The following is a 25,986-nucleotide window of genomic DNA, read 5'->3' on the forward strand; positions in this document are numbered from 1 at the left end:
TTAGACCTTGAGGCCACGAGAAAACGATAGATAAAACCGTCTCCGACTCACCCCCCAGTGCTAAACTACAATTCCCAGCGTGCTGTGAAACTCCGTAGTTGCAGTGCGTCCGGGAAGAGAAGTCTCCAGCTCGCCATTGGCTCCGCGGGAGAAGCGTAGTAGTTTATGCAAATACGCGGGCTCTAGCTTACGCACGCACGGAGACTGCGCAGATCTTGCCTGAGTTCTCCGGAACTCATTTTGAGCGCGGGGATTTTAGCCGGTAGGATTTAAGAAAGGGTTCACTTCCGGTAGCAACGGAAGCAGTTTGAAGATGGCGTCTTCCAAGCAGGGCGGGCCAGCTACAGCGTCTAGGAAAAGTGAATTTCGTAGCCAGAAGCCGAAGCCGGAGAGCCGAGGTGAGGTTGTTTGAAAACCAAAGACTGGGGTTTGGGGGTTTTGAGTTGGGGTTTTTTCCTTTCGCTGGCTGGGAACGTGTAACGCCGCCTTGAAGTTAAGTACCTGTAATTGCTGAAGGTTGGGGTTGTTGGCCGGACTCGCAGGAACGACTGGCCTGTATGGTGCCGGCCGCGTGTTCCTAACTAGTCGCTTTTGCTGGAAGCCCCCAACGTAGGGGTCTTGCTGGATGCGTCTTCTGTGAAAGGATGAGGAGGGCGCTTCGGGACCTTAAACTCGCGGCGGTGTCTGGAAATCGCTGGCAGCATGAGGGATGGGATGAGGTGGGATTGGGAGGTCGTTATGCGTATGGGTGAACGAGTGATAGAGTGATAATGAAGGACTGAGACAGACATAGTGATAGAAGGAGATACCAGGAGTGTCTTTAGCGCTAGTTTGTCAGCCAGTGAAGAAATTTTGGAACGTTTATTATTGTTCCTGTTAATCAGGTTGCTGAAGTATTAGCCAACACAGTTCCTGTTCTTTCAGCTGCGTTAATTACTCTCTTGCTTTGCAATCTTGTTTTATCCATTAACTTCTGTATGATTGACAGAAAGAGAGGCCAGAGAAATAGCCCGGGGTCTGCTCAACCAGACTTACTGGAAGTGTTAAAAACCTTGAACTCTCATTCTGTAGGCATAAGGGACATATTAAACGTGATTCGTTGTTGTTTTAATTAAGTGTTTGGCAGAGAGGAGAGTATATATGCAGCTTAAAGAATAAAACCAACAGGTGAAAAGGAGCACTCAGACCGTTAAGTAGAATAGAGCATTACCATACCCCCAAAGCCCCCTACGTGCCCTAAAGTAACCATTCTGAATCGTGTTGATTATTCTGTTTTCTTTTTTCATAATCTTTACCACCTATGCACAAAATGTTTTAATTTCGTCAGTTTTTGAATTTTACATGAATGGAAAGGATTGTAGATATTCTTTTGTGTCTTGCTTCTTAGGCTAAACTTTGTTGTTATTATTCAATCAGGGCAATACTTGTAGCTGTAGTTCATTCTTTTCCCTACTGTATGATGTTCCCTTGTATGAATACAGCCTAATTTATATTTTCTTTTTTCTTTTTTTCTATCACACCACCACCTCCACCCCCCCCCCCGCCACTTTCCCCCGTTGGTGTCCATACGTTTGTTCTCTACATCTGTGTCTCAATTTCTGCTCTGCAAAGCAGTTAATCTGTACCATTTTTCTAGGTTCCACATATATGCCTTAATATACGATATTTGTTTTTCTCTTTCTGACTTACTTCACTCTGTATGACAGTCTCTAGATACATCCACATCTCAACAAATGACCCAATTTCGTTCCTTTTTATGGCTGAGTAATATTCTACTGTATATATGTACCACATCTTCTTTATCCATTCGTCTGTCAGTGGGTATTTTGGTTGCTTCCATGACCTGGCTATTGTAAACAGTGCTGCAGTGAACATTGGAGTGCATGTGTCTTTTTTTTTTTTTACATTCTATTTTTATACTAAATATAATATACAATTATAAACCCACTTTAAATCCACAAAAGCAATACAATTTAAACAACGTTTGACAGTGTCTTTTTCTTTCTTCAAACAGAAAGTCACAAAAATTATAATCATCCTCATCAGTACACTCAGTCCCATGTAATTTTTTTTCATCTTGATCTTTTGTTAGCACTTTTATGAATTCATCAGTTTTCCATTAGAGTTCTGAAAATGCTTATTCCTTCAGTTCAGCAATATAGTCAGTTACCAGAAACCTGTACTTGTCAGAGTCTTTTCCATGAATTCCTTGAAGATGAAACCCTTTTATAGGAACACTTTTGCAAAAGCATCAGAGAACACCCAGAACTGTCTGTAAATGATAAAAGACTTAAAAATGACCACGGTTAAAGATTTGATGAAAGTTCATAATAATGCTATTGACAGGGAAATTTAGTTATTTCTGAGATATACATTTTAAAATTATAACTAGAATTATGACTTACAACATTATACCAGGACATATAGGATTTTTAGGAACTTCATGTAATGTCTGAAACATTTATATTAATACATTTCCATACAAATAACCCAAAGTAAGTTTAGTATTCGGTTTAAAAAATTTTTTTTAATTTAATTTTATTTATTTTTTTATACAGCAGGTTCTTATTAGTCATCTGTTTTATACACATCAGTGTATACATGTCAATCCCAATCACCCAATTCATCACACCACCATCCCCACCCCACCGCCACGGCTTTCCCTGCATGGTGTCCATACGTTTGTTCTCTACATCTGTGTCTCAACTTCTGCCCTGCAAACCGGTTCATCTGTACCATTTTTCTAGGTTCCACATACATGTATCGTATACATATGTATCGTATACATATGTATCGTATACATATGTATCGTATACATACGATATTTGTTTTTCTCTTTCTGACTTACTCTGTATGACAGTCTCTAGATCCATCCACGTCTCAACAAATGACCCAATTTCGTTCCTTTTTATGGCTGAGTAATAGTCCACTGTATATATGTACCACAACTTCTTTATCGATTCGTCTTTCGATGGGCATTTAGGTTGCTTCCATGACCTGGCTATTGTAAATAGTGCTGCAGTGAACATTGGGGTGCATGCGTCTTTTTGAATTATGGTTTTCTCTGGGTATATGCCCAGTAGTGGGATTGCTGGAGCATATGGTAATTCTATTTTTAGTTTTTTAAGGACCCTCCATACTGTTCTCCATAGTGGCTGTATCAATTTACATTCCCACCAACAGTGCAAGAGGGTTCCCTTTTCTCCACACCCTCTCCAGCATTTGTTGTTTGTAGATTTTCTGATGATGCCCATTCTAACAGGTGTGAGGTGATACCTCATTATAGTTTTGATTTGCATTTCTCTAATAATTAGTGATGTTGAGTAGCTTTTCATGTGCTTCTTGGCTATCTGTATGTCTTCTTTGGGGAAAGGTCTATTTAGGTCCTCTGCCCATTTTTGGATTGGGTTGTTTGTTTCTTTAACATTGAGCTGCATGAGCTCTTTATATATTTTGGAGATTAATCCTTTGTCCGTTGATTCGTTTGCAAATATTTTCTCCCATTCTGAGGGTTGTCTTTTCATCTTGTTTATGGTTTCCTTTGCTGTGCAAAAGCTTTGAAATTTCATTATGTCCATTTATTTTTGTTTTTATTTCCATTATTCTAGGAGGTGGATCAAAAAAGATCTTGCTGTGATTTATGTCAAAGAGTGTTCTTTCTATGTTTTCCTCTAAGAGTTTTATAGTGTCTGGTCTTACATTTAGGTCTCTAATCCATTCTGAGTTTATTTCTGTGTATGGTGTTAGGGAGTATTCTAATTTCATTCTTCTACATGTAGCTGTCCAGTTTTCCCAACACCACTTATTAAAGAGACTGCCTTTTTTCCATTGTATATCCTTGCCTCCTTTGTCATAGATTAGTTGACCATAGGTGCGTGGGTTTAACTCTGAGCTTTCTATCTTGTTCCATTGATCTATGTTTCTGTTTTTGTGCCAGTACCATATTGTCTTGATTACTGTAGCCTTGTAATATAGTCTGAAGTCAGGGAGTCTGATTCCTCTAGCTCCGTTTTTTTCCCCTCAAGACTGCTTTGGCTATTCGGGGTCTTTTGTGTCTCCATACAAATTTTAAGATTTTTTTGTTCTAGTTCCATAAAAAATGCCATTGGTAATTTGATAGGGATTGCATTGAATCTGTAGATTGCTTTGGGTAGTATAGTCATTTTCATAATATTGATTCTTCCAATCCAAGAACATGGTATGTCTCTCCGTCTGTTGGTATCATCTTTAATTTCTTTCATTTGTGTCTTACAGTTTTCTGCATACAGGTCTTTTGTCTCCCTAGGTAGGTTTATTCCTAGGTATTTTATTCTTTTTGTTGCAGTGGTAAATGGGAGTGTTTCCTTAATTTCTCTTTCAGATTTTTCACCATTAGTATATAGGAGTGCAAGAGAGTTCTGTGCATTAATTTTCTGTTTGAATTAAAAAAAAAATCCCACAAGGACTCAGAGGCAAAAAATACACAAATCAATTTTAACTGCAAAGTAAAGGACCTGTTACAGTGGAGGATTACTGGGCTGAATGTCAATATTATGACATAGTATGAGTGCGTTTCGTGTTTGGTAATTGCAATCATTGTTGCTTTTGTTGTGGTCATCCATTTACAATGCTTGGCATCAGTTTATTTTTCTCTTGTAAAAATAAAATAGTGTGTGTGTGTGAACAAAAAAAAGTATGTACAGGTGGCAAATAAGCACATGAATAGATGTTTGACATCATTAGCTGTTAGGGAAATGCAAGTGTAAGCTTCAAAGAGATATCACTGCATACCTATTGAAATGACTAAAATTTAAAAAGTGACAACAGCAAATGCTGGAGAGTATGTGGAGAAACTGGATCATTCATACATTGCTAATAGGACCTTAAAAATGATACAACCACTCTGGGAAAGAGTTTGGCAAATTCTTATAAAACTAAATGTGCAATTGCCATATGACCCAGCAATTGCATTCTTGAACATTTATCCCAGACAAATGAAACTTATATTCACACAGCAACCTGTATGTGAATGTTCACAGAAGCTTTACTTGTAATAGCCTAGAACTAGAAACATTCCAAATGTCCTTCAATGGGTAAATTGTTAAACAAACTGGTTCATCCATACCATGGAATATTACTTAGCAATAAAAAGGAACAAGCCTTTGGTACTTGCAACAACTTGGATGTATCTTCAGAAAATTATGCAGACTGAGAAAAGCCAATCCCCGAAGACTATATGTTAATATGATTCCATTTATATAACATTTCTGAAATGCCAAAATTATACAGATGAAGAACGGATTAGTGGTTTCCAGGGGTTAAGAACGAGGGTAGTTGAAGGAGATAGATGTAGTTATAAAGGGGCAGCACAAGAGATGCTTGCGACAGTGAAACTGCTTTTTGTCATGACTGTGGTGGTGATTACATGTGTGAAACTAGTGATATCTGAATAATATCAAAGGATTGTGTCAATGTCAATATCATGTACTATAGTTATGTGAGATTTTACCATTGGGGAGAACAGGGTGAACAATACAGGATTCCTCTCTATTTCTTAACTTTATGTGACTCTACAATGATCTCAAATGAAAATTTAATTTAAAAAGTAAATGGGGTCAAAATAAAAAATAAAACAAGAAAAAAAAATTTTGTATCCTGCAACTTTACCAAATTCATTGATTAGCTCTAGTAGTTCTCTGGTGGCATTTTTAGGATTCTCTATATATAGTATCATGTCACCTGCAAACAGTGACAGTTTTACTTCTTCTTTTCCAATTTGTATTCCTTTTATTTCTTTTTCTTCTCTGATCGCCGTGGCTAGGACTTCCAGAACTGTGTTGAATAATCGTGGTGAGAGTGGACATCCTTGTCTTGTTCCTGATCTTAGAGGAAATGCTTTCAGTTTTTCATCATTCAGAATGATGTTTGCTGTGGGTTTGAGGTATATGGCCTTTATTATGTTGAGGTAGGTTCCCTCTATGCCCACTTTCTGGAGAGTTTTTATCATAAATGGGTGTTGAATTTTGTCAAAAGCTTTTTCTGCACCTATTGAGATGATCATATGGTTTTTATTCTTCAGTTTGTTAATACGGTGTATCACATTGATTGATTTGTGTATATTGAAGAATCCTTGCATCCCTGGGATAAATCCCACTTGATCATGGGGTATGATCCTTTTAATGTGTTGTTGGATTCTGTTTGCTATCATTTTGTTGAGGATTTTTGCATCTATATTCATCAGTGATATTGGTCTGTAATTTTCTTTTTTTGTAGTATCTTTGGTTTTGGTATCAGGGTGATGGTGGCCTCATAGAATGAGTTTGGGAGAGTTCCTTCCTCTGCAATTTTTTGGAAGAGTTTGAGAAGGATGGGTGTTAGCTTTTCTCTAAATGTTTGATAGAATTTATCTGTGAAGTCATATGGTCCTGGACTTTTGTTTGTTGGAAGATTTTTAATCACAGTTTCAATTTCATTACTTGTGATTGGTCTGTTTATATTTTCTATTTCTTCCTGGTTCAGTCTTGGAAGGTTATACCTTTCTAAGAATTTGTCCATTTCTTCCAGGTTGTCCATTTTATTGGCATAGAGTTGCTTGTAGTAGTCTCTTAGGATGCTTTGTACTTCTGTGGTGTCTGTTGTAACTTCTCCTTTTTCCTTTCTAATTTTATTGATTTGAGTCCTCTCCCTCTTTTTCTTGATGAGTCTGGCTAATGGTTTATCAATTTTGTTTATTTTCTCAAAGAACCAGTTTTTAGTTTTATTGATCTTTGCTATTGTTTTGTTTCTATTTTATTTATTTCTGCTCTGATCTTTATGATTTCTTTCCTTCTGCTAACTTTGGGTTTTGTTTGTTCTTCTTTCTCTAGTTCTTTTAGGTGTAAGTTTAGATTGTTTATTTGAGATTTTTCTTGTTTCCTGAGGTAGGCTTGTATAGCCATAAACGTCCCTCTTAGAACTGCTTTTGCTGCATCCTGTAGGTTTTGGATCGTCGTGTTTTCATTGTCATTTGTCTCTAGGTATTTTTTGATTTCCTCTTTGATTTCTTCAGCGATCTCTTGGTTACTTAGTAACGTGTTGTTTAGCCTTCATGTGTTTGTGTTTTTTACGTTTTTTTCCCCATAATTCATTTCTCATCTCATAGCATTGTGGTCAGAAAAGATGCTTGATATGATTTCAATTTTCTTAAATTTACTGAGGCTTGGTTTGTGACCCAAGATGTGATCTATCCTGGAGAATGTTCCATGTGCACTTGAGAAGAAAGTGTAATCTGCTGTTTTTGGATGGAATGTCCAATAAATATCAATGAAATCTATCTGGTCTATTGTGTCATTTAAAGCTTCTGTTTCCTTATTTATTTTCATTTTGGATGATCTGTCCATTGGTGTAAGTGAGGTATTAAAGTCCCCCACTATTATTGTGTTACTGTCGATTTCCTCTTTTATAGCTGTTAGCAGTTGCCTTATGTATTGAGGTGCTCCTGTGTTGGGTGCATATATATTTATAATTGTTATATCTTTTTGGATGGATCCCTTGATCGTTATGTAGTGTCCTTCCTTGTCTCTTGTAACATTCTTTATTTTAAAGTCTATTTTATCTGATATGAGTATTGCTACTCCAGCTTTTTTTTTTTAATTTTATTTATTTATTTATTTATTTATTTATTTATTTAAGGCTGTGTTGGGTCTTCGTTTCTGTGCGAGGGCTTTCTCTAGTTGCGGCAGGTGGGGGCCACTCCTCATCGCAGTGCGCGGGCCTCTCACTATTGCGGCCTCTCTCGTTGTGGAGGTCAGGCTCCAGACGCTCAGGCTTAGCATTTGTGGCTCATGGGCCTAGTCGCTCCGCGGCGTGTGGGATCTTCCCAGACCAGGGCTTGAACCCGTGTCCCCTGCATTGGCAGGCAGATTCTCAACCACTGCGCCACCAGGGAAGCCCCTCCAGCTTTGTTTTGATTTCCATTTGCATGGAATATCTTTTTCCATCCCCTCACTTTCGGTTTGTATGTGTCCCCAGGTCTGAAGTGGGTCTCTTGTAGACAGCATATATATGGGTCTTGTATTTGTATCCGTTTAGCAAGCCTTTGTCTTTTTGTCTTTTGGTTGGAGCATTTAATCCATGCACATTTAAGATAATTATCTATATGTATGTTCCTATGACCATTTTTCTAATTGTTTTGGGTTCGTTTTTGTAGGTCCTTTTCTTCTTTTGTGTTTCCCACTTGGAGAAGTTCCTTTAGCATTTGTTGTAGAGCTGGTTTGATGGTGCTTAATTCTCTTAGCTTTTACTTGTCTGTAAAGCTTTTGATTTCTCTATCGAATCTGAATGAGATCCTTGCCGGGTAGAGTAGTCTTGGTTGTAGGTTCTTCCCTTTCATCACTTTAAGTATATCATGCCACTCCCTTCTGGCTTGTAGAGTTTCTGCTGAGAAATCAGCTGCCAACCTTATGGGAGTTCCCTTGTATGTTATTTGTCGTTTTTCCCTTACTGCTTTCAATAATTTTTCTTTGTCTTTAATTTTTGCCACTTTGATTACTATGTGTCTCGGCGTGTTTCTCCTTGGGTTTATCCTCTGTGGGACTCACTGCGCTTCCTGGGCTTGGGTGGTTATTTCCTTCCCATGTTAGGGAAGTTTTCGACTATAATCTCTTCATATATTTTCTCTGGTCCTTTCTCTCTCTTTTCTCCTTCTGGGACCCCTATAATGCGAATGTTGTTGTGTTTAATGTTGTCCCAGAGGTCTCTTAGGCTGTCTTCATTTCTTTTCATTGTTTTTTCTGTATTCTGTTCCACAGCAGTGAATTCCACCATTCTGTCTTCCAGGTCACTTATCCGTTCTTCTGCCTCAGTTATTCTACTATTGATTCCTTCTAGTGTAGCTTTCATTTCAGTTACTGTTTTGTTCATCTCTGTTTGTTTGTTCTTTAATTCTTCTAGGTCTTTGTTAAACATTTCTTGCATCTTCTCGATCTTTGCCTCCATTCTTTTTCCGAGGTCCTGGATCATCTTCACTATCATTATTCTGAATTCTTTTTCTGGAAGGTTGCCCATCTCCACTTCATTTAGTTGTTTTTCTGGGGTTTTATCTTGTTCCTTCATCCAGTACATAGCCCTCTGCCTTTTCATCTTGTCTATCTTTCTGTGAATGTGGTTTTTGTTCCACAGGCTGCAGGATTGTAGTTCTTCTTGCTTCTGCTGTCTGCCCTCTGGTGGATGAGGCTATCTCTATATTTTCATTTTAATGTTGCTGGACATTTGGATTGTTCCTGTTGTTTGTTATTATAAACAATGTGGTATAAATATCTGTCTACATATTTCCTGGTTGACATGTTAGAGAGTTTCTCTGGTTATATACCTTACATGGGATTGGAATCCTTGAATTGTAGGGTAGGGGATGCACAAATAATGCTAAATCTTCCCAAAGGAGTTGTGCCGCTTTACACTTCCATTATCAGTAGATGAGCACTAACACTTGCTGTTATCTGAATTTTGAATTTCTGTCATTTTGTTAAGTGTGAAATCATATCTGGTTGTAGTTTCAATTCAGATTTTCCTGAGTACTAAAGAGGTTACACATCTTTACATGTTTTGGGGCTATTTGTACTTCCTCTATTGTGAAACTCCTGTTTATTTCCTTAGCCAGTGGGGTTTTTTTTTTCTTTGTTTTTTTTTAATGCATAACCATTGAAGTGTTTAAATTGGGTAGGATCTTGGTCAGATATGCATTTTAAGTAATCACTATTGTAGAATTTGAGGGTTTTGGGGGGGGATATTGAGAAGTGAATGATAAATAAAACTAGCTAATTCTCTGTGATTTGAACCAGAAGTAACAAAGTAGATGTGAGTATAAGAAACAGAAAGCAAGTTTACCTGACTGGAGTGGATAACATGAACTATAAGACCTTCTTCTTAAACTTTAGTATGCATGGGAATCTTCTCATGAGACTGTTAAGAAAGATTCCTGGGCTTCATCCCAGAGATTCACAGTTAGTAGGTCTGCATGGAGCCCAAGAACTGCATTTCTAACAGACGCTCAGTTTATGCTGGTGGTGCAGGCCTATGGATCATATCTTTGAGTAGTACTGAATTGAAGTACAGCTGTTGGATCTAAGAGATTCTTAAAATCCAGGACCAGGAGTTTTGATAAATGATATGGGAAATAATTTATAGCCCTTAGGAGGCATTTTGTTCTAGTGAGAGGAGACCTAGACTGAGCTTCATATTCCCTTACACAAGTCACTTAAACTTTTTGAACTGAATGTCTTTTATAAAATGGGAATAATAATACCAGTTCTTCCTACCTTTTGTAGTTGTTAGTATACAGAAATAAGGCACGTGAAAGCTCTTTGCAAAACCTAAAACCCTGTACTAGTGAATATTAACTGAAAGGGTACACTGGGATCGAACTTTTGAAAGTTTTATGTACACACACACGCACATATATATATACACATAGGCTGCACTTCATTGAGTCTGAAAGGTTACTTATATTTAAAATAGTAATGTAAACAAAATGGTGTTTGGATCTTCAACTCTAAGATAGTGTGGTGCAGTAGAAGTTTGTGAGTATTGACTATGTACCAGGTGTATGCCAATAAGTGTGGACCGAAGGAGAAGAGTCCTTGCCCTTAAGGAACTTTGTCTTATGAGACGACTGAAATACATACAATTTTTTTTTTTTTAATGCTGTTGTGTCGGGGTTGTAGCCAATTTTCTTTTTTTTTTTTTTTTAATTAATTTATTTATTTATTTATGGCTGTGTTGGGTCTTCGTTTCTGTGCAAGGGCTTTCTCTAGTTGTGGCAAGCGGGGGCCACTCTTCCTTGTGGTGCTCGGGCCTCTCACTATCGTGGCCTCTCTTGTTGCGGAGCACAGGCTCCAGACGCGCAGGCTCAGTAACTGTGGCTCACGGGCCCAGTTGCTCCGCGGCATGTGGGATCCTCCCAGACCAGGGCTCGAACCCGTGTCCCCTGCATTGGCAGGCAGACTCTCAACCACTGCGCCACCAGGGAAGCCCCAACATACAATTTTAATACAGTATTTTGTTGATAATGACAGAGGCATGTTCTTGGACTGTTGAATAATATAAAAAGCAGGGGAAAGGGAAATGGAGAGTATTGGGAAGCTTGTGAGTGTATGCATACAAGTGTTCAAAAAGTGTCCAAAAGAAGTTAAATCTGATGTATAGATTTTTTCCCCCTTTGTAGATGAATCAGAACTCCTCACTGTTCCTGATGGTTGGAAGGAGCCAGCTTTTTCCAAAGAGGACAATCCCAGAGGACTCTTGGAGGAGAGCAGTTTTGCAACTTTGTTTCCAAAATATAGAGAGGCTTACTTGAAAGAGTGCTGGCCATTGGTACAGAAAGCCTTGAGTGAACATGTATGCATATCTTATGTATTTCTTTGAGATTTTGTTTTTGCTTATATCTTTTAAGTAACTGAATGTGTGCTGATGGATTTTTTTTTAAAGGTGCTACCATAGCTGGTTAATTTGATTCCTTTGATATTTTAAACAGACTAGGTAAGCTTTATCCTTACAGGTCATTTTTAGTTTTGTGAATAATAGATTACTTGGAAAAATTCACATGCCTTTAAATATTTAGGGGATTCACAGATGGTCTGAAACTCACTTGTGAACTCCAAATTTCAGAATGTCTACTCTGCTTTAATGGTTGCCATGAACCTGTACAGTTTGAGCTGAGGCATACTCCTGGCATTGCTTAACTTTTCATTGTAAATGAAAGATGTGGATGTGACCAACTTTCCTCTGCCATGCCCTTAGAGCAGTGTATTTGATTTTATTTTTCAAACTGGATTGAGACCCCTTAGTGAATCAAGAAGTCAATTTAGTGGATATAATGAGCCTTCAGAAAAAAATACATCAATGTATCACATGTGGTAAGGATAAGTATCATTTTATGAAGCGTTTGGTTTACCTGTGTGTGTGTGTACACTAGATTGATAGAAAATGTATTTCTCAGCTGTGGCACTGCTCTAGAGTCATTTGTGCCCATTAGGTATGAGGGTGGTTTAGCAAACTGCAGGCATGTTTTACAGCTGTCTACAGTGGAGATTAGACTCAATTTTTGTTTTTTTTTTGTAAACTCATAGACACCTAACCTTAGGTTTAATTGTTCATCATTCACTATATTGAAATATTCTTCAAATTATGCTCACAAGTTAGAAAACAGCATTTTTATTTGCTTTGTTGCAATCTGATTCTTCCATTTGAAAGTTAATGCATAGTTTTTAATCACTGTAGTAATCATAATCACTGCTTTTATTTTTAAACCTATGATAATTTGTTTTTACTTTGTATTTAGCTAATACAAACCAGCTAGAAAAAAGTTTGAAAGGGAAAGTCCATTCTCACTCTAGGGGGCAGATTAGAGATTAGAGCTGGATCCAGCCAGGGTAGGGAAATTATATAGCTTTACATTTTTACCTTAATTTTTAAATGTAGCCTCATTTTGATTGATATATATTTTTTAAACTAGAGATAATCTTTATTCCAATAAGTATAAATTATTCTAAAGCCAATTATAAATGTTTTCAATTGCCTGAGTTTTTTATATTTTTTGAAGTCTAAAAGTAATCAAGTATTCATTATTTACATTAACTTTCTAGCTTCTTCAAGGAAAGAGTTAATGAATTTTGAGATAGCTTAATGGCACAGAAATTATTAATTTGGTTAGGATCAGCTCTGTAATTATCTAAAATTGAAATCATTTTCAGACAACAGCTTGTTTGCTCTTTTTGTATTGTAGCATGTTAATGCAACCCTGGACCTGATCGAGGGCAGCATGACTGTCTGTACAACAAAGAAGACATTTGATCCATATATCATCATTAGGGCCAGAGACCTAATAAAGCTGTTAGCAAGGAGTGTTTCATTTGAACAGGTAAATGACTTACAGAGACTTTGCTTTATTTGCATCAACATTAGAGACAATATATAACACTGTGTCCCCTCCTGCACCATAAAGTTTTCGTTTTTGTGCTTAAATATCATTTTGTGCTTAAATTTCTTGGCTTGGAGAAGATATGTACTTGTCAAGAATATTGATGGGGTATTCTTTTTTATTTTCCCAAAAGGCAGTACGAATTCTTCAGGATGATGTTGCATGTGACATCATTAAAATAGGTTCTTTAGTAAGAAATAAAGAAAGATTTGTAAAAAGAAGACAACGGCTTATTGGTCCCAAAGGATCTACGTTGAAGGTACTTTTCATTAGTGAAAAAGTATGTCTTCCTTTTTTGTTAGTTTTTAAGTGTACTGAACTTCAACTTATTGCTCTTTTGATACAGGCGTTGGAACTCTTAACAAACTGTTACATTATGGTACAGGGGAACACGGTTTCAGCCATTGGACCTTTTAGTGGCTTAAAAGAGGTGAGAACTATTTGTTCTCTTCAGTTAATTTTCCACAGAGAATAAATGAAATAATATAGTAGTTCATTGGATAATATATTGTTTTATATATATATTTTTAGAATATGCTTTGTTTGATTTTCCATTAGTAAATTCTTCTTGTAATTTGAGGGAATTCATGTAATTTCCTGGACCCTAACATATTATGGCCAACGTTTGGTAACTGAAGAGAGATCCATTTCTGAATTAGGAGGTCTGCACATGATTACTCCCTCCACTCAAATTTTAAGTGGGCATTTAAGGTCTCAGTCTGTAGCAAACATAAGAAACACGAAGTAATTACATGCATTTAAATGACTGGAGAATTGAACAGATCTTGTTCTTTGCAGTAATGTATTCAGCCAGTAGAGGTCAGGCTCAGAAAACTTCCTTTAAGATATATTTTCTTTGAATGTTAATGTTTTTATGAACATCTTCTTTACCTTGTCAGATGTTATGAGAAAATCTGTGGAGCAGATACTGTTTCTATTAACTCCTTTTGAGGCTTTTGTTGTCTGTATCTGGCAGCGAGGTCTTACTTGCTTTCCAGGGCCTTTAACCTTAATTCTATTGGACCTCTTTCTCATAAGTTATCTGCTTTTTTCTCATGGGGCAATAATAACTTAAATATTTTGAATATTTCACAGTTTTGAAGAGTCTAAGTATATTATTTAATTCTTATGACAGATCCTTAAGGTAGTTTTATTTCCATATCACAAATGAAAAAGCTGGAATAGGAAAATTAAGTGCCTTTGCCGTATGAAGTGGCAGTCCCACTCTTTGAGTGCATATTTTCTAACTCTAAATCCAGCCCTCTTCCCCCTAAATTTTTCAGCTCCAGAGTGTTGTGTTAATTCTGTGTATAGCTTTTTATCAGTAAAGTTGAGAGACTTCAATGTATCCAAGGGAGGTTGACTATTATGAAAGATCTAGAAGCCACTCAGAACAGTTGAAGGGACTGCAGTACCCAATTTGGTAGCCATTGCCTGGTTCATAGGCTATTTTGTGTTATATTAATCCTCGTCTACCTAGTTCACCAAAATCTTTATACATGACTGATTCATTTTTCTTTGCAAATTTCAGGTTCGAAAAGTAGTCCTAGACACTATGAAGAATATTCATCCAATTTATAACATTAAAGTGAGTGTTCACTATATATTACTACAAAGTGGTTATCAAATTGTTTTTAGCTACAGAAACCTTTCTTGAAAGTAAATCTTTTATGAAAGCCTAATATACAAAACAGATAAAGCAGAGCTATTTTGGGTAAATTGGGGTAGAGTTCAGCCCACTCAACTCTATCCCAGTCCCCTATAGTTACTTCTTTGGAAGTTTAGGTCTCTTTGGAGTACAGTTTGAAAGCAAGCTATTGAAGGGGACAGTGTAATGTAGTGATTCACTTCCAATACAAATAAAATAAGCTTCATAGGATTTGTAGTAGATGGTACCAATTCAGTGTTCTTAGGTTATGAGCCCACATATTATATTTAAAGATGTGATCTTTTACAATTCTGCTTTTTTCTTTTTTTAATTTATTTAAAAAGATTTTTTTTTTTTGGCTGTGTTGAGTCTTCGTTGCGGCACACAGGATCTTTGATTGTAGCACGCAGGATCCTTTGTTGCAGCGCACGGGCTTCTCTGTAGTTGTGGCATGCGGGTTTTCTCTAGTGGCGCGCCAGCTCCAGGGCGCATGGGCTCTCTAGTTGAGGCACCCGGGCTTAGTTGCCCCGGGGCATATGGGATCTTCCCTGACCAGGGATCGAACCCGTGTCCCCTGCATTGGAAGGTGGATTCTTTACCACTGGACCACCGGGGAAGTCCTGAGTTCTGCCTTTTTCTATAAGTAAAGTCTGGAATATTTCGGATTGCATTAAAACCTATTTTGGAATTTAACACTCAAATTACAGGCTCTTCGAGAGAGATCTGTTATATCCCTGTATGCATAAAGTTCATGATTGTTCTTGGAAATGTAACCATGGTATAATGAGTTGTTTTATGATGGATATTTGTTAAACAATCCTTGAATTTAATGAAGTTAAGTTGAAAAGTCACTCTTAAATTGGGGTGAAAAAACGATTTTGAGTTACATTGGGACATTAAAGATGAGCTCGTCTTGCATCTGATGCCTAGTTTGCATCCTCTGATGTTTCAGTGTCTATAAAATTCAGATGGAGTAGGGGAAGTGTGAAAACATTCGTTTTGTTGATCATGAGAAACTATTTTTTTCTTGCCCTGTGATATTTCAGATGCTACTGAAAGCTACCTGCTTATAGGAAACATCACTAATTAAGAACTCTCCCTGCTATTGTTAGGTTGAATTTTAAAGGTTTTAATGAAATAATGGTTGAAAAACTGAGTTAGTCTTATTTTCATCTCAGTTTGTTTTAACAATTCTGTCTAAATTTCTAATGGTTTTCTGATGCTTGGTTAATTATGCATGTTTGGGATTATATATTTTTTCTTTCCGGAATTGGTTTAATCCTACTGAAGAGACTAAGAATTGTTCCTTTTAATTTTATTATTTATAGGAACAATGTTGATAATGTCTTAGGTTGAGAAACATACGACTTCTAAAATTAAAAATGTTTGGGACTTCCCTGGCAGTCCAGTGGTTAAGACTTCACCTTCCAATGCAGGGGGTGCAGGTTCGATCCCTGGTCGGAGAGCTAAGATCTCACATGCCTCACGGCCAAAAAACCAAAAAGCATAAAACAGAAGCAATATTGTAACAAATTCAGTAAAGACTTTAAAAATGGTCCACATCAAAAAAAAAAACTTTAAAAAAAATTAAATTAAAAGTTTACTTTGTTCATATATTGCCATGGTTGAAGACCTTAATGATTAAACGAGAGTTGGCGAAAGATTCTGAGTTAAGATCACAGAGTTGGGAAAGATTTTTGCCACAGTTCAAGCACAAAAATGTGAATAAACGCAAGGAACCAAAGAAGAAAACTGTTAAGAAGGAGTATACACCATTCCCACCACCACAGCCAGAAAGTCAGGTCAGTATTAAATGTTGAATTTCTTTACATGAGGGGGAAACCATTTTAATCTATTTTTGTCAGAAACTTTGAGGGTATTTTGGGTGGAATTTCTTTGTATGTACGTTTGGGTGTGTAAAGATATAAGAAACTGAAGGTAAGTGTAAATAGGCTTATTTTGAACTAATCGTATGGGGGTGGGGAGTGGAAGCTTCATACTGTGAGTGTGAACTCCGTCAAGGTGGGTGGTGTCAGTTGTGTATCTGTAGCCACTATAAATGTTCCATGGTTTAAAAAAATTCAACGATTTAGTCCACAATGCTTTCTACTCTGCTTTAGCATCATTCATGTGACCATGTACTATATGATTGCTCTGGATTTGAAATCTTAAGTCTAATATCTATCCTTTTTTTAAGACATGAATGCCTCTAATTTTGTCAACTGTCTTCTGGCATCATTCCCTTTCTAAAATTTCCTTTTCTCTCTTGCCCATCACTGTTTTCTTTCATACTCCCTTTTCTTCTATCACACCTGCCCAACAAAACTAAAACTTGGATCAGTCCTAAAACTTGACTTCTTTCCCATAACGTGGCTACTAAACATAGCTGAAGAAAGTCATATCTTTGGATTATATCCCTTAAAAATTCACGTTTCCAACCTCAGATAAGTCTTCAGTATTCTCTGGCAGCTCTGTGTCCTCTTAATTCTTTAGCCACCCTCCCACTCCAGTAAAATAAAATGCAATGTCATCTACTAGAAGTATTTGAGACTACAAGGCAAGAACTCTTTCAACTTCCTCTTATCTCACAATTTTTTTTTCCATCTGCATCAATCCTTTCTTTGCCTGTTCTTTGAATTCTGTCTTCACCTGTCTTCTGAGGTGTCTTGCTTCATTATTCCCTTCCTTGGCTGTATGTTAAAGTCTTCCCTTTTTATGAGTTCTTTGTGCTCAGCATGTAAACCCATCTCTTTCTGTGTACTATATCTTGTCTTCCCCACAGCCCTGTGTTTGTAGTTTTCCAGGAAGGTTTGATGAAAGGTCAAAGGTAAAAAAGGAATGATGATCTTCATAGTAAAAAAAAAAAAAAAAACAGTGAAAGTGTTGGATCTTGAGGTCTACTTTGGAAAACAAAGAAAGTGAAGCCAGAAAGAAAGTGTTAGTTGGGGGGAAGTGGAGTGATCCAGCTACTAAACCATGCTTCTGTAACACCTGATATATTTTGTATAGCCCTGTACTGTAGTTAGTAGTTGTCGTTTTATCTTTTTTCTCTATGTAAGCTTCTTGAATCAGCAATGTCTCATTTAACTTATTCTGCCACTTACTTGCTATGTAATTATGGGCATAATTTATTTAACCCATCCATGCCTCAGTTTCTTTGTACATAAAATGGGGATAATGATCATACCTGTCTCAAAGAATTGTTAATGAGGATTAAGTGAGTTAGTAATTGTAGAGAGCTTAGTATGAGAGTTTAGTAGAACATTGCCTTAGGTAGACCAACTAATTATATGTTGACTATCTACTTAATGAATTTGCTATTGCTTGGTCTAATTAGTAGTCTCCACATCCTGACAATTCTTTTCATTTTGTATGCTGCAACTTTTTTTTTTTTTTAAACAGGCTTTTATCTCTTCTCCTTTCTTCTGTACCTTTTATAAAGTGCTACTTTGCTCTCTTCACTCTTTTCAGGAACCTTCAGTCATTTCTAAATCATATCCCACCTCCCTTACCTGTCATTCATGTTTCTTCATGCTTCCCCAAAACTGTCTTTCCAGTTTCCTCTCACACTTTTCTGAATCACTGACCTTCCACCCCACCTCAAGCAGTTTGTTGTGTATTCCATGAACACATCACCTACTTTCCTACCTCCATGCTTTTGTGCATATATATGCCCGTCAGCTTAGAGGACATTTCCTTCTTTTTAAGTTGCTACCTTTATGGAGTACTCATAGTTTTGACCCCACTGTCTTTACCTCAAGGTCATTGTGAGTTTCTTAGGAATTGACTTCTCATCTACGTTATTTATGATGTATTGTAAATACTGATTTCAACAGATTGATAAAGAATTGGCTACTGGTGAATACTTTCTGAAGGCAAGTCAAAAGAAGAGACAGAAAATGGAAGCAATAAAGGTAAGACTATGTCTAGCTTACAACACTAATTGCAAAGTTTATAGATACTTGAATTCTTATTTAACTACAGAAGCGTTTTTTAATGTAGTTTTTTTATTAATGATGTAGGCTAAACAAGCAGAAGCTCTTAGTAGGAGACAAGAGGAAAGAAACAAAGCGTTTATTCCACCTAAAGAAAAACCAGTTGTGAAACCTAAGGAAGGTAATGCTTGTTTTCCAACTCTTGGTATGCTGTAAAAGTCTGTTAGAGGAAAAGTAAACCCATAGTGGATTAGTCTGAAGCTCTTTGAGTGTTAAGAAATAACCATGTGTTTCATCAATTCTCTTAGCATTTCATTAATCACAAATCCTAGGGAAAAGCGGTGACTGAGATAATTTATACTTTAGTAGCAGCTAATGCCTATTTAAGAGTATCCCAGATTGACAGTCCCTTCCTGACCTCTGTGCTGAGGAAGGACTCTGTTGTGAAAGATATAAACCAGAGCAGTGAATCTTCTGTAAAAATAAAACAGTAAGATCCCTGAGCTCTGCTATCATGCCCTTTAAAAAGAGCTTATCACAAGTTGTACTTTCTTTACTTGTGTGATCTGTGGCTTAAAATTTGATTCCTGTATGGTTAACGTGGATTTCTCATCACTTGGGCTAAAAGACACCAACAAAATGGCAGGACGATCTTTCTTACTCAGGGGCTTTTAAAAAGACACTCAGAGAAAACACTCTGATGCCTTTTCTTCTCATTCCTAGCCTCATTTTGATCCATCTTCTCCTCTTTCGCATTTTCTTTTCCACTAGTAACACGTGTACTCTTCTGTAAGGTAACTCTCCAGAGTGGTCAGTGGCACAATGAGGGGAGGGAGGTCACCAGCAGCACTGCACATGACCTGTTGGTCAAAGCCAGATGTAACATTACTATTTTGTTAATTTATATCAGTGTTAACAGCTTTAAAAGTATTGTATTCTACTATTTAGATCCTTGGTTATATAAAAGTTAAAAATATCTTAAGCATTATAATTTCTGGTTTGTACAATCTGTCAGTTATGTACTCTGAAGGTATTCAATAGCTAGTTTAATCTCAGTTTATTACTGATTTAAGTGTAGATATTCCACTCTAGTGGCGGCTTTAAGTCTGCTCTCAAGTTGCTGGGTTGTTTGATGACATTTTATCTTGTGGTTCTTTTATGTCCTGAGTGCTGTTCTTTAAATAATAAGAAAAAGTTGCATTTTTTTTCACTGCTTTTCTCTGGTTTGTTCACACTTTTTGTGTTAAATACATGGGGTTGGGTTCTGTTAGAAGGACCTCCAGATACTCTCAGATTATTGTCTTTATTAGCAAAATCTTGTTAAATGAAATACTAGTAGTCATTAATTGAATATTAGGAAAACTAAGTTTTTTAAGGAATACTCTAAAGTTCCAAAGTACAGAAAAGAATATAAATAAAAATAATCTTATCTCAAACAATTTAAGGGAAAAAATGTAATTTTAATATAGTTGAATCCAGTAATTGGTTCAAATAGTTAAAGTGTAATGCCATTTTCGTGTATATTTTCACTAATGTATTTTTAAAGTACTTTGTTTTCTCCTAGTTAGAAGAAATTTCTAACTTTCCTTTAAGCAAGTGTTTTATATTTTATAAGATGATCTTTCAGTTGTAACAGTACTCTGAAATTTTTGTCTTATATATGCATTCTTTGTTTTATTTGGTATAATCTAAAGAATTACATGTATTGTTTTTAATTTATTTAGCTTCTACGGAAACTAAAATTGATGTGGCCGCCATCAAGGAAAAGGTTAAGAAAGCAAAGAGTAAGAAACTGGGAGCTCTTACAGCTGAAGAGGTTAAGCTTAAAATGGAAGCAGATGAAAAGAAAAAGAAGAAAAAAAAGTAACATACAAAAAACAAAAACAAAAAACCCTGAGCTAGAATTTATTAAGCTATCTCCTTTTGTAAAGGATTTTGAGATACTAGGGCATTAGTTGCCTTATCCGTGAGAAGTAATACCCTGATCACTTTTTTCTGAGTTTGTTTTGTTCTTTATAACAGTGTTTATATAAACAGCAATTCTTTATAAATTATTGTATTCTCCATGTTTTTTGAAAAATTTTATACTAGAAGGTGGTATATATGTGTTTATATGCATTGCACCTAATCTAATCTATTCCAGGCAGGTTTTGTCTAGGCATGGTTTTAGGGGTAATTCTTAAGATTGTTTATATAAAGATTTTTGCAGTGTGGCTACTGTAATTATCCATCAAATCCAATGTCTGAGGCCATTGGTTAGTCTTTAAATGTAATCATGTCCCAGCATTTGGTTTTGAGGAAGATAGATTTTTCAGTGCTCTAATGGCAACAAGTAAACATTTAGGTTTATCCCTTTTTGTAATCTCATTTTACATTTTGTTCCAAGATTAATCCATAATCCAAAAAAGCAAGGCCTTTTAAATTAATTCCCTTAATTACTATACCAATATGAGTCTGAGGAAGTAGTAAACCAGAAAGACATCAAATTTGCAAGAGAACAGGGAAAACCAGATATTTAGAGTTGAAGCAGCATGCAACAGGTTATATAGAAATGTTTTTACTGATGAGGGCCAGGACTCACCTAAATCTAGCTCACTGATTTTACATATTTAGAAGCTAAGGCATACAGGGGATAGGTTACTCACTGAAAGTCACAGCTGTGGCAGCCTGAAAAACAATGCTTCTTCATAAAAAGCGGAAAGTAAAGATGAGTTTATCTTATCATGTTAGGAAATTGAACCATTTCTTCTTTTGAGTAAGGGTTTGCTGCAAATTAGAAATACACCCAATTTTTATTTATTTATTTTTTAAAGCCATGTATGAATGAGGCTTTTTCCCCCCCCTGGATTGTATTAGTTCAGAAGAACTAAATGAGGGTATTTGTGCTTGACCAAACTGATAATTATAACACTCAGTATTAGGATTGGTGGAGTAACAATGAGGAAAAGAGACGTGTATCTGTTACGTGGAAATACTGGCCAGTCTGGAAACACAACAGAGTAGTAACCTGTGAAACAAACAAAATATCCTCTTAAATGTTATTCCTCATAATGCAGTAACATAGCTCAGATAGATCGTATACAGTTTAAGGTTTATATACATACGTGTCACTTTGTCTCGTTGTGGGTTAGCTATAAAATCAGAAGAAAGAAAAAAAAGAATAGATACTGGTGAGGCTTTTTTGTTTTCTTTTTAAAAGCCAAGTCTCTTAATTATAACCATTGACTGTTGCAATCAACTTGTTTATATAACCTTTATATATAAACTTTTTATATACCACTACTATAAATGGAAAATCATTTTACATAATGTAACTGGCAGATAAAATAAATGCAATTGAAATAAAACAATTAAAAATAACTATTATTAGTAATAATCAGTGTGAGCAATTTATTAAAATATTTTCCTGAAAATAAGTTTCTCCTGAGAAGAATGATATTATCTTTGCTCAGTCAGTAATGAAGAGACAGTGACCTCTCAATGCATTCCAGTCTGTCATTAGTATGTCATTAGCATTTGGATATCAAAGTCATATTTACTCCTCTCCTTCCACTGAGCTTTATTAAGATTTTGACATTCAGAGCACTGGGAAGAGAATTCCACATCTGCCATAGCCTTCTTATACTTTTTAAATGGTCAGACACCTCTTTTACACTGGTTCTGTGCCAGCTGCTGTTGCATTCCTGTGGTGGAACCCATCACGGAGCTGACCCTCTGGTACTCGTGAGCATCCCTGGTCGTCGTACCTGTGACTGACTGACTGGGCTTTGTGGTGAATTGCCACGAACCTTGTGCTGCTTTAACTTTTCTTGGCAGTTACATCCATGAAATCAAGGTATGATATGCTTGCTAGTTATATTTTTTCTTACATATATATTTTTTAAATGTTTTAAACATTCAACTTTTGAATATCGAAACAAATGTCATCCATGCACTAGCTAAAATCAGCTTGTGTACCATTGGTGTGCCCAGCACATTTTGCAAAACCATCCTGATTTGGCCTCCATTGGTATTTATTGAACCTACCAGTATTCAGAAGACCACAAAGGGATTTTTTTCCCTCCAGTGTTTGCCATAATTTGTCAGAGACGAAATCTGATAAATAAAAGCTTTTATCCTCTAACCCTTATCCCCTGCAAATTAGCATGTGTTTTCCTTTGTCTTTCTTAAGAGCCCAGGGGCTTTTCATTATTGGACTACAGCCTTAATTTTCTGAATTTTATCCCACAAGGTTAGAGACCATTTCAAGCTAGATCTCTAAGATCAAAAACTAAAACTCCAGCGGTTTTCTTCTTGTTATCATTGTGCTGGTGGTGGTGTTACTGTCTCGATTTTTATAGAGAATGAATGATTTTTTTTTAGGAAATATGCAAATTAGCAATTATTTGCCTTCCAGACTAGGCACTTTGGTTACAAAGTTGAATTAGATAGGCATAATTCCTGCCTGTTTGGGATTCAGAGTCTAGTGGGAAAGACAGCTAACCAGTGGCAACAGTTAAATTACTTTTTACATAATTTAAAATTATTGTCTCAGTTTTCATCACAGATTCTAAAGAAGCATTATGAGTCTTGTTCACGAGCATAAAAACATACCATCTAAAACTTTGGACATAAAGAAGACACCAAAATACCAAGAGTAAACTCAATATCTGAGATTACAGGATGGATGAATTTGGGGATAATAGATAATATTTACTGAGTGATACTGTATGCCAGGCACTTATTCTAGATATAATTTTTTTCCATTCGTTTCACGAAACCTGTGAAGAGGTGCCACTGTCTACATTTCATTATTGAGGAAACAGGTCCAGACACTTGCCCAGCGTCACAAATGGTGGAACTGGAAATTGAACTCAGAAATATTGTTTCTGAAATCTGTGGTTTTAACTCTTATGTCATACTGCCTAACTTGGGAGAAAAAAAAGACATGCTTTCGTAGTGTTGGAGCAACATGAAAAATTCAGTTAACATATTGGTGCTCTGAGAAGGTATTTGTTGCACTATGGCTACATGTTAGTGAGTTCTGTAAACAAGACTAATTAGGAGGGAAAGAATGGTTGAACTGGAGAGAAATGACTGGCTCAGAAAGCCGGTAGAAAAAGCGTCTCTGTAGCTGGAGTGAAAATGAGAACTCAGTGTTTACAAATCAGGAGGAAGGGAAAAGCAGTTGAAAAGAATTTTATAATTTTAAACCCATAAGGGACCTTAGGAAATGTGCAAGCAATGCAGCACTTTGGCCAAACGAAAATTTATGCAATTAAGCCCCACCCCAGCCCTGCAGCCCTGAGGGGTTCAGTTGGTTACAGATCTGGACACAAAAGTCCTAGAGGATTTGCAGAGCTGCAGTAGCTTGATTGAGGTTTTCCTTCACACCATGGCAAAAAGTAAAAAAAAAAACCATACTGAGATGGAAAGGAATGTGTCTGGGACAAGAACCGTAAATAGACTCTTGGCCAGTTGTGTATTAATATTTCAAAGTTATGTAAAACATCCTTGGAAACGTATCTTCATTGGCCTACACTGTTCCTCAGTAAATGCTGTCTAACTAGGAAAAAGTGCCACGTTGCAGCTTTATTTCATTTATCTAATTCTGCAGATGAAAATGCAAGTCTTGAGTGCTTGGACAGGTAGTAGCACACAATTCAGAATTCTTTTGGTTAACTTTGTTATACAAATTTTTGATCTTGCTGAAATTAGCAAATCTTGGGTCTACAGTTTCCCAGCATCAGAGTCGCTTTGTTGTTTTTCTGATTAGCGCTAACTAAAGAATATTATTTGCTTCTTTAAATTTCTCTTGAACCATATATTCATTCCCAGGACAGTAAGCCACTGGTTTGATTGCTACCTGATGCCACTTTCCCTGAAAATAGCTGTTAGGATAAAACAAATGTTTGCATTCTTAGCTCTGTAGAAAGTCACAAGAGTTTTGAACACATTGTATTATTGGTAGATTGCTCCTTTTACTCACCGCAGAGATTGTCCAGACAGTTGTCATTACTGGGGCAGGCACTACATGTGGATCCTTTTTTATATGGCCAGGTTGGGTAATTGCCTCTGTGAAGTAGAGGAAAACTGTCCATTAGGAGAGTTTTTGGTTTCTGTCTTTTTTTTTTTTTCCAATTGCAATTTATTATGGTCCTTGGCTAAATCCTAGGATGGAAGTCCGCAGATTCAGAGGGTTGGTAAGAGAAGAGGAGAGGGGGAAGCAGAAATGGAAGCCTGCTAATATTTGCAGAGTTCATTCTAGGTGCCCGTGTTTAGGAACCTATGTCTTAATCTCAGTTAATTCTTAAGACAACTCGGGGAGGAAGTTATTTTTATTTGTTTTACAGATAAGGCAACTAAACCTCTAAAAAATTAAGTAACTTGCCCAAAATCACCAGGTACAGATGTCAGAGTCAGAACGAAACCTAGATTTGTCTGATTTCAGAGCAATACTCCCTCTACTTACTGTCTGGCCTATGTGATCACTGCCATCCAAAAAACTGTCCACCTTAGAAAAGCTACCATGACCCACGTTTTTGTTCTCCTCAGTCTAGCAAACGTCCATAGTTTTTATTGGATAGGAGCCATTTGTCTGGGGAAAGGGCTTTACAAAAGAAAATAACAAGAAATATGGGGGAGTTTCTAAAATGTAATTTGTTTTCACATAAAAGATGTGATAGAATAATAGATAATAATTACTGAATACTCTTCATGTACTAGGCACTGTTCTAAGCATCCTCGAATGAATCAATCTTCACAATAACCCTATGAGGAAGATACTATAATTTTTTTAATCCCCATAGCTAGAGGCTGAGGCACAGAGTGTTAAGTAATTGACCAAGATCACAGATTAGAAAATGAAATAATAACCAAACATTTTATATCCCCATGAATATCTCTGGAGTAGTAATGATGAAAGGCTGTACATTTATTTCAATGAACCTGCCATTGCTCTAATCTTTTTTGGAACTCTACTTTTGGAAAGGAGTTCTTAACTTTTTCATGTCATGTACCCTCTGGCAGCCTGGTGGAGCCTATGGGCTCTTTCTCAAAATAGTTTAAAAATACCTAAAATAAAGTTCATAGGATTATAAAGGAAACAAATTTAGTTGAAATAGTTATTAACATGTTAAAAATATTTGTGATATAGTAATATGTACTTCTCTATTAAGTATTAGGTAAGAGCTAGCAGGGAGTCTTAATAATTACAGTAATTTCAAGGTAGTGATAAAAACTATTTTGAGAGAGATGCAGCAACTAGAAAGTGATATGAACACATCTGTGATAAAGATACAGGTAGTGCAGTACAGTCATAGCTATTGCTGATAATGATTGGAGTGTTATCTTCATAAAGAAATGTTACTTTCAATAGAAGTTAGTGAAAAAGATGTAACTTTTTTCTAATCCAAGTTTATGGACTCCTCTCTCTTAATACTATACATTAATCTTCAGTGTTAAGACATTACTTTTTATTAGCACCTCAT

The 25,986-nt window shown here is 36.4% G+C and overlaps 2 protein-coding genes across 4 annotated transcripts in view; one reads left to right on the top strand and one right to left on the bottom strand.

The window, feature by feature from the left end:
- Nucleotides 1–274: 274 nt before the first annotated feature.
- KRR1 (KRR1 small subunit processome component homolog) lies at nt 275–21,199 on the top strand. Its single transcript, XM_007195000.2, has 10 exons — nt 275–398; nt 11,180–11,352; nt 12,740–12,874; nt 13,068–13,193; nt 13,281–13,364; nt 14,466–14,522; nt 16,214–16,384; nt 18,419–18,496; nt 18,605–18,698; nt 20,242–21,199. The coding sequence occupies exons 1-10, from the start codon at nt 314–316 to the stop codon at nt 20,382–20,384; spliced, it is 1,146 nt and encodes a 381-aa protein (XP_007195062.2). The 5' UTR covers nt 275–313; the 3' UTR covers nt 20,385–21,199.
- Nucleotides 21,200–21,290: 91 nt separating this feature from the next.
- GLIPR1 (GLI pathogenesis related 1) overlaps nt 21,291–25,986 on the bottom strand; it is a 45,219-nt gene continuing 40,523 nt past the window's right edge. For all 3 annotated transcript variants that reach the window (XM_057556938.1, XM_057556936.1, XM_057556937.1), the window contains exons 5-7: nt 24,486–24,571; nt 21,622–21,648; nt 21,291–21,524 (exon numbers count right to left, since the gene is read on the bottom strand). In XM_057556938.1, coding sequence (XP_057412921.1) covers nt 21,370–21,524; nt 21,622–21,648; nt 24,486–24,571 — 268 coding nt within the window. In that variant the 3' untranslated portion in view covers nt 21,291–21,369. The remainder of the gene's footprint in view (nt 21,525–21,621; nt 21,649–24,485; nt 24,572–25,986) is intronic.

Source organism: Balaenoptera acutorostrata, chromosome 11 (genome assembly GCF_949987535.1).
Source record: "Balaenoptera acutorostrata chromosome 11, mBalAcu1.1, whole genome shotgun sequence".
In the NCBI taxonomy this organism is placed as follows: Eukaryota; Metazoa; Chordata; class Mammalia; order Artiodactyla; family Balaenopteridae; genus Balaenoptera; species Balaenoptera acutorostrata.